Source organism: Momordica charantia (assembly GCF_013281855.1).
Source record: "Momordica charantia cultivar OHB3-1 chromosome 7 unlocalized genomic scaffold, Mcharantia_2.0 BLBB01000007.1, whole genome shotgun sequence".
NCBI lineage: Eukaryota > Viridiplantae > Streptophyta > Magnoliopsida > Cucurbitales > Cucurbitaceae > Momordica > Momordica charantia.
The window spans coordinates 14,388,249-14,396,751 of NW_028275165.1; the positions used below are offsets into that span (position 1 = coordinate 14,388,249).

At 35.6% G+C, this 8,503-nt stretch overlaps 1 protein-coding gene across 5 annotated transcripts in view; it reads left to right on the forward strand.

Moving 5' to 3' along the window:
- The window catches only part of CDS4 (cytidinediphosphate diacylglycerol synthase 4), a 31,328-nt gene extending 24,039 nt beyond the window's left edge, over window positions 1-7,289 (forward strand). For 2 of the 5 annotated variants that reach the window (XM_022301766.2, XM_022301764.2), the window contains one exon: window positions 1,220-1,746. In XM_022301766.2, coding sequence (XP_022157458.1) covers window positions 1,220-1,232 — 13 coding nt within the window. In that variant the 3' untranslated portion in view covers window positions 1,233-1,746. Of the gene's footprint in view, window positions 1-1,219; window positions 1,747-4,216; window positions 4,356-4,396; window positions 5,860-7,049 lie in introns of those variants that run through there. The other 3 variants (XR_002603278.2, XR_015792253.1, XR_015792252.1) reach the window with 3 other exon arrangements.
- The last annotated feature ends 1,214 nt before the right edge of the window (window positions 7,290-8,503 follow it).

The following is an 8,503-nucleotide window of genomic DNA, read 5'->3' on the forward strand; positions in this document are numbered from 1 at the left end:
CTTGGTTGGTGTACTATAGGGGTTTAGTAAAATGGTTAGGTTTGTCATGAGAGTTATTTTCTGGAAGGGTTAGTGGGTGGGTCGCCCAGTGAATTAGATTTTGAAGTTAGGTCCCTTTTGCAGAGAATTGGGAAAAACTATGGACCATCCACTTCCTGTAGAGAGCCTCCACTTTTATTTTTGGCCCAAATTAGTGTCTTGTGACGCGGAGGATCTTATACATAGTGTAGGGTTGCTATGGCATGATTCTGGTACTTTTTTGTTTCAAAGGCCAAGCACTCAAGGATGTTTGGGGGTATTGTTTTGGATCCCCTATTGGGGGGAAGGCTAGGTGCTTTTGCAAGGTAGCTTTTTCTCTATTTTGTGGGAAGAAGTGTTGGGATTGGCACACCTTAATGTTTCCCTTTGAGCTCATACAAGATCTTTTTGGTAATTGTCCTATATTTTTATTTCTCATTACAAGATCTTTAATTTTGCATTTTGTATGCCCCACTTTTGGCTGGCCTTCTTTGTTGTATGGGCTGCTTTTTGTACCATAATTCATTTTCATAAAAGTTGACATTTTCATCAGAGTCTTTTCCTCAGCATATAGTCATTTTGGTTTGGCAGGTTTTGTTGGAAAAAGTTTTTTCAGCCTCCTTTCTTTTAGCTTTCTGATATGTCTTGATCTTGTCTATTACCTTGTATTTTGATTCCTTTGTTTGGTTGTTTTTCTTCTTTTTTTCACTTCCTTTGAGAGCTTGTACCACAAATTTGACAGGAATACCTGCACCCGTAGCTCCCATCATTTCTTCATTTTCATATTATCAATGAAAAGCTTGTTTCTTGTTAAAAATAAAAAATAAAAGTTGATTTTTCATCCCAAAAAAGGCTATCTTTCTTTTTTCTTGCTGCAAAATTGTTTCTTGTGTTCAATATGTTCAGTACGTATGGAGAATATATTGTTCATATTTTCTTTTAGGGACCATTTACCTCTGTTGTGTTAATGCATCGAAATTACTTTCTTTCTGATATATAAATGGGATTTAGTGCTCATATCTTAATTAGAATAAACTATAAACCGCATAAACTCACCCCTGGAAAGTTGAAGGCCTAGGGGTACTTGAATTTACCTGTCTTAATAAGAAAGATTTTTTTCGAAGAGTAATAATACCTGTTAACATTTTCAATTCTAGAAATGTTTTGACTATTATTTGGACCTCCTTGGAGAATTATGCAGGTGGATTACTTGACAGAGTGGACAGCTACATTTTTTCTGGGGCACTAGCATACTCCTTCGTCAAAACATTCCTGCCACTCTATGGCGTTTGAGAGTGGGTCAGGATACTTATTCTCTAGGTTCTTTTCCCTTGTATGGGGAAGAGAGAAGGCAAAACTTGTCTGCTCTCTAAGGCTGGAGGAGCATGTGCATCAGCTAATTGATCGTGGTTGTACCCAAAAGTACTTCAGCTGACTTAGTCCAGTAGATCTTCAAAGTTCCAAGTGAAAGTCTTTGTTTACCAGGTAATTATTGTACATAGGGAATATTAAATAAAACATTGCAGCTATATTTATGATATGCATCCATCTCTTCAAGATGGCTTCTAGTTTTCATGGAGACCAACGTTTGTTTTTCTTTAACGTACCTAGTCCTGTTCATGGGCAGCAATTTGCAGGACATGTGGCCCTGTAAGCCATGTTTATGTACGGAGATAGGAGTTAATGTTGTAGAATGTAGTGTTCCTTGTTCATATGATTTTATTTTCACTTGTCTCGGTTTCTTATCAAAAGAAAAAAAAAAGTAGTGTTCCTTACGTTTACTATCAGAGGCTTGGAGTTTGTTTTATCTCTTTTGTTCAAGTAGTTAGTGAATAGTTATAATTAGTTTTTTGAACTGTTAAATAGTTTATAGTTTAGTTGTTTAACTAGTTTGTTAATAGTTGGTTAGGTGGCTGCCTTTATATATGTAGTAATCAGCTCTCCAATTCCCATATCTTTTTGGTATTGAGTAAAGATTGTTTTAGAAATCTTCAAAGAGTTTCAACACATAGACTCTATTATTTAATATCATAGCAATTTTCTACTATCTAAACAGTTTTTTTTAATAAAAAGTACAAACTTTTCATTGATAGATGAAAAGGAAGAAAAATGTTCAAAGATACAAACCCCAAAGAGAGAGAAAAAGTACTAAACAGATTACAAAAGAATAAACTATTGAAGAGCAAAATGCATAATATCTTGACAAAGCAACGAATCGAAACAACCAAAATTGCTCCGTTCAAGCTCAACCAACTCTTCAGATGGTTAATAGGAAAATCATGAAAATTTCTTCAATCTTCAAAACAACTTCATTCTTTTGTCAACGAAAATTTTTTTACACTTCCTAGAAAAAGAATGTCCGCAAGACTGAACCCTTTTTTTCTTCTTGAATCTTTAGTAACAGACCAATTTCTTGGGGGAATTTGATACTTTAGAACCCCTTGAATTCAAAAGGGCCATGGCTGCCCAATTAAGGAATTCTTCGTGTAAGGAATCCTCTAACAACTCCCGAATTAATGACCTCTTCATGCAAAAAAACTATTAAATGTTCTTCATGCAAAAATTTGCAATAACTTTCTTAACAAAAAACCCATAATGCAGAGGTCTACCTTATTAATACAATTTGAGGCTCAACATGACTCACGACCATCAATAGTTGCCAAAATTGGATCAGTGGTATAAGGCCGACCATGAAAATTTTGTCATAAAAGAGGAACCATTAAAAAAAGATCAGTCATCTTCTCTCACTTCCCTGGTGCCAGAAATATTCAATGTATTGCAACACCAATCCAAATTTATGATAATCAACGATTCAGATCGGGAGGCCTTTGTTTAATCACATTGAGCACAATTCATTCCACCAGAACCTCCTATCTCTAAAACACAAACTTTGTTCTCACCCCACAAGGTAAGAAAGACCTCCATATCTGCCAATGGCTTCAACCCCCCAATATCTTTGAAACTCCATAATGATTTAGACATTCTCTTGTCAGCTTTTGCAAATTTTGACTCTTGAATGAGAAGAACATCAGAACATTGCTGTTCTACTGATTTTTGGAGTTAATTTCATAAACTTGTAATCCACCATATGAATAAACTATGAGAACTTCAGAATGTTTGTAAGGGGAATGGATAAAATTCTGATTGGATTCATTCAGAATAGGAGGCTTCTGAGAAGGAATTAAAGAATCTGCTGCAATGTCATTTGAACATAGGACCCATTCAACTTCTTTAACTTTTTAAAACTCTTCAAAATTTCTTATTTCATCTTCTGCATTTACTTTAGGAGAGAGAAGTCCTAGATCACAGCTGCTGATCTAACTTTCAAGTTGTCTGAAACATCCTCTTCAATAGAAGATGAGTTCTATCTGTTACATGTTCGCTCCAAACTTTCCCCTTTCAATTTCCATATTGTCTGGTCTGAATTATCAAAGGTGATTATGGTTGGACCTAACATCAATTTCCTTTCTTCTCAAAAAAAAGGAAAAAAGCATCAATTTCCTTCTCTTTTCTATTCCTTCTCTTTTCTATTGACTTCAGCAGCAATTTCTCTAATGTTGGGAAGAGGCTTCACACCAAGATTGCACTCTCAAACTTCATCCTAGTTCTTGTCGGGATCCAGTAAGACTGAAAGTCCATTTCTTCTCCACAATCTTCTTGTGATGGGTTGCATCAGTTGAGCATTAACGATCATTATTTTCATAAAGATCAAATTGTTGCGAGTTCATTGTTAGCATACTAAAATATTTTGATACTGCCATTTCACTTTTCTTAGGTCATGCATGAAGCTTTCCCTGGATCTCAAAAGATCAGGAGGTTTCACTTCCAGCATCCCAAATTTTTTCCGCAGTTTGATAAAGAAAATTTTCACCCATCTCGTTTTTCATTGAGTTAATCAACCAGGGCATCGCCATATTATTCCCGGCTTTCCAAATCTGGTAGCTCTCATCCATAACATTGTTGCTTAACTTCTCTAGAAAGATAATCATCCTAAAAATATCCTCATTACTGCAAATATTTTTTTTTTCCATTAGTTTGTGGCCGTTAAATGGAAGTATAGGTCCTTCAATGCCTACTAGGCAGAAGTGCTTCTGTCGAAGGTGTGGGCTACTCACCTTTTTTTCATTTTCTTGTCATCAAGAGGACAGTTATGTTTCAAATTGTGGATTGGTGAGAATTAACCACCTTCTATTTGCAGATGACACTCTCCTCTTCACAAAAAAGGACCCCAAAAACATTGAAAACCTCCACAAAGTGGTCGAGCTTTTTGAGGCAGCATCGGGGCTTAATATAAACTACAAAAAATCTAGTGTTTTTGGGATTTATTCTAAACAACTGACCATTGATCAGATTGCTATTGCTTGGGGTTACTCCTCAGGAACTTGGCCAAACACATATTTGGGTCTTCCATTGAATAGCAATCATATAAAAGAGGCTTTCTGGCTATCAATTATTGAGAAGGTGCAAAATCGTCTGAACAAATGGAGCAATCTTTCCATCTCAAAAGGGGGGAGACACACAATCCTACAGTCAGTACTCACCAATCTACCAACCTATTACCTCTCCATCTTTAAAATCCCTGGTGAGGCTGCGGACAGATTGGGCAAAATATATCGTGATTTTTTATGGGAAGGACCAAACAAAAATGGTAAGCCACATCTTATAAATTGGAAGAGAACACAACTACCTATCACTGAAGGAGGCCTTGGAGTTGGGAGCATCAAACATAGGAATTGTGCCCTCCTCTCAAAATGGATTTGGCGCTACCTTACTGAACCACAACAACTATGGAGGAGATTTATCAATGCTAAATACTCCGGTTCCTCATCTGCCTCATGGCCATCCATTCGCCATAGCTGCTACAGAGGACCATGGATGCGTATTTACCAACAAATCAAGCTCATAAAAGAACATGCCTACTGTCGAGTGGGAGAAGCTAGCCAGATTGTTTTTTGGAAGGATAAATGGCTACTACAGGGGACTTTGGCCAACCTTTTCCCAAATCTCTTTGCTCTTTCCACAGATAAAGAGGCAACCATTGCTGATCTATGGTCAAAAACCACCTCATCATGGGACTATAGATTTCGCAAACATCTAAAAGAGGAGGAAACAATAGAATGGTTAAGCCTTTCACACACCCTTTCAGAGATTGCCCCTACGACCCATGATGATCTATGGATATGGCCACACGAAGCAACCAAAGCATTTTCCACCAGATCTATCTACAGAGTGCTATCTACCACTCCCTCACAACCCGCCCTAACACTGTTCCATAGCATCTGGAAAGGTCTCCATCCAAAGAAAGTAAAGTTTTTTTGTTGGGAGCTCAGTCATGGCACGATAAACACACACGACAGGATTCAAAGGAAACTCCCCACATTATTCTCTCCCCAAATTGTTGCCATCTCTGTTTAGAGGCATCCGAAGACCAGGGCCATATTTTCATTACTATTACTTGTTCTTTTGCTGCTCGTATTTGGGACATTATCCTCACTGCTTTTGGATGGAAAACTGCACTGCAAATTCACCCTGCCATTTTCCTTGATTGCCTACTGTTTGGACACCCTTTTAAAAAGGAAAAGGCTACACTGTGGGTTCAATTTATAAGGGCTTTCTTATGGAGTCTTTTGTTGGAGAGAAACAATAGGGTCCTTAATGATAAAGTTCTTCCCTTTGAGATCTTTTTTGACAGAGTTACTGTCTTAACTCTTGGATTGTTTCTACTCACCTTTTAATAGCTACTCTCTTAACAATCTTATTACAAGCTGGAAGGCTTTCTTGTAATTGTCCATGTGCCCTTTTGTATATTTCATACTATCAATGAAATATTTGTTTCCTTCCCCCCCCCAAAAAAAAAAAAAAAGAAGAGGACAGCTCCTGGATCTCTAGTGTGGTTCCAATGTTTTGTTCCATTTCTCACCGAGTGAGAGGACATAACATATCGATTTCTTAGTGGGTTTTTATATGCTTTTATGAAGGTTGAGATTGAGAGAGCACGGTTGTCTAATGAGAGAGGTGGCAAAGATTGAAGCTAAGAGAGAGGAGGAATAGACCAATCTGTGTAATTTCTCATATATCATACCCATATTATTAGACACTAGGGAAGACAATTTTTTCCCAGGGACAGGCCATGCCAATTTAATCGGCGCTGAGGTAGCAGGTCGGGAATGGGAAAATTATTTTTCCTGATTTTCAACATATAGAACTATTAGTTCATGAAGGATGTATCCTTCCGTAGGGATTTAATTTCAAAGGGGAGCTTATTCTCCACTCATCCGTCAATGTGGAACTTATTGTCAATATATAGGATTATTAGTTGTTGATAAGTAGAGGAGAATGGGGCTGTTACAAACTTCTCTTCAACACAATTTATTTTCAAGTTCAATTAAATTCTAAAATTTGTTTTAGATTTGAACCACAATACCTTGATGCCAAATGCAGAATAACATGTAAATATTATCCGGTCAATGGGAGAAGTTAAAGGACATTTTGTTTTCATAATTTTGATTCTCGAGAAATTGTGCATCAATGTAGGAGAATCTGATTTGTTTGCTAATTCTTATTTTGTAGGGAGAAAACTGTTTTGAAGGTTTATTTATTCTTTAAATTAGTCTGCTTCATCTCTTCCGGTTCCATATATTCATTTAAGCTCATGCTTTCCTTCGTTTCATTTCCTCATCGTGTTTCTGTTATGCATTTTTTCTTCAGATAATACGTGTTTGAATTATTCAATAATAAATTGATAATTAAACACTTCTTTCAAATGATTTAGTTATATTTGCCTTTCTTTAGCTTTTCTTCGTTGCATCTTCATTCATGAGCTGATAATTTGTTATCCTTTTCTGCAAGTTTATTCACCAAAGTTTTAGTAGGTAGGTTCTTCATTTATACACTTGTTGAAGTCGTATCTTTAGTCCTTTTATCTGCTTTTAGCATCTTTGCTCATTCAATGCTGCTTCTCTATTTTCATCCATCATTGCTTCAAGCTCGTATCCATATTTTTATTTGTTCCTCGTGATTTTTTCTTGCAGCTGGTTGAATAAACTTCATGTAATCTCTTCCCCTGTAGACTTTGAATTCTCTACTATCATCATCCTATAATGTAAGAACCATGATGATAGTTTAGAATCAAGTTGAGGATTATTTATAGTAGATGATGAAGTATCAACAACTAGGAATGCAAAATGAAATTCATAGTCATTTGAATGAATACTTTCTCCAATAAGGATTTGGGGCCGAGATTCTGGCACTTGCTTTTATCTTTTCCACAAGGCTTGTGCTGTTTGGTGTCTCTACCTTTTTTGAGTATCCAGTAAGTATTAAGTACTTTCTCAGTCAAAATCTTACCTAGGGTCGTTTGATAACTATTTCGTTTTTTAATTTTCTATTTTAAAAAATTATGCTTGTTTTTTACCATTTCTCTTGAAAACATATTTGAATTTTTAGATGAATTTCTAAAACAAATTTTTTTTCAAAATTTGGCCTAGATTTTCAAAATGTTTATAGAGATGTATATGACAATCAATAATGTTTTTAAGATTAATTTTTACCGAAAATAAAAAACGAATGGTTATCGAACAGAATCTGAGTACTATGGTTTGTTTCTCATAGCATATTGTATATAGCTCCACTCAATAAAGTCAGAAATGTTTAAGATGCCAAGAAAGAGCACATTGAAAAACCTGTCTAGTTGTATCTGCAGGTGCCAGAGCATTCATCTGTACGTAGTAGCTTGGTGAGTCAATTTTAATGAGTGTTATATCTTAAATCCTTGAATAAGTGAATTAATACATCCAATTAGTTGAGCTATTTTCATTTTTTCTAAGATTTCTGAATATGGTCGTCCTCATAGTTAGACGTATATTGGTTTATTCTAATTGTGTTAGATGCTTTTAATTAAAGTGAATTCTGGTATTTTGTTGCTAAGTTTGAACCTTTTTTGTCTGCTTGATTTTGTGACTAGGTTCGAGTATTTTCATGATTAGATTTGGGCATTTCTGTGTCCTTTTAGGTGTTTTTTTAGTTGAATTTCATATGATTTATTGGTTGGTTTAAGGGTAATTTTCAATTTTAATTTTAAAGAGGTTTTAATTACATCACTAATTCAAGTTCAAGGTTTAATTGGATGAAATTAAAAGTTTAAACTTAAAATTGATTCACTGACTTAAGTATAGTATTGAAAATGATTTTTTCTCCTAAAATTTATTGTAACATCATGTACTATCTCGTCATTCGTTCGATCAATCTGGCTAGATCTCGATACCCTAGCCTAGTATTGTATAAAGACTTGAATGCATATAGTTTTGTCATCTCGACATTCTTCGTTTTTTCTGTATAGCCCATCTCACCACAACAGATCTTACCTTATATGTCCTTTAAGTTACTCTTTTGAATGTTTCCCTTGGTATGTTTCCTTGTTCAAGTCTAAATGATTCTCGAGACGTGCAGCAGCTTTTACCTCAGTTATTCCATTTTGCTGTTCCAA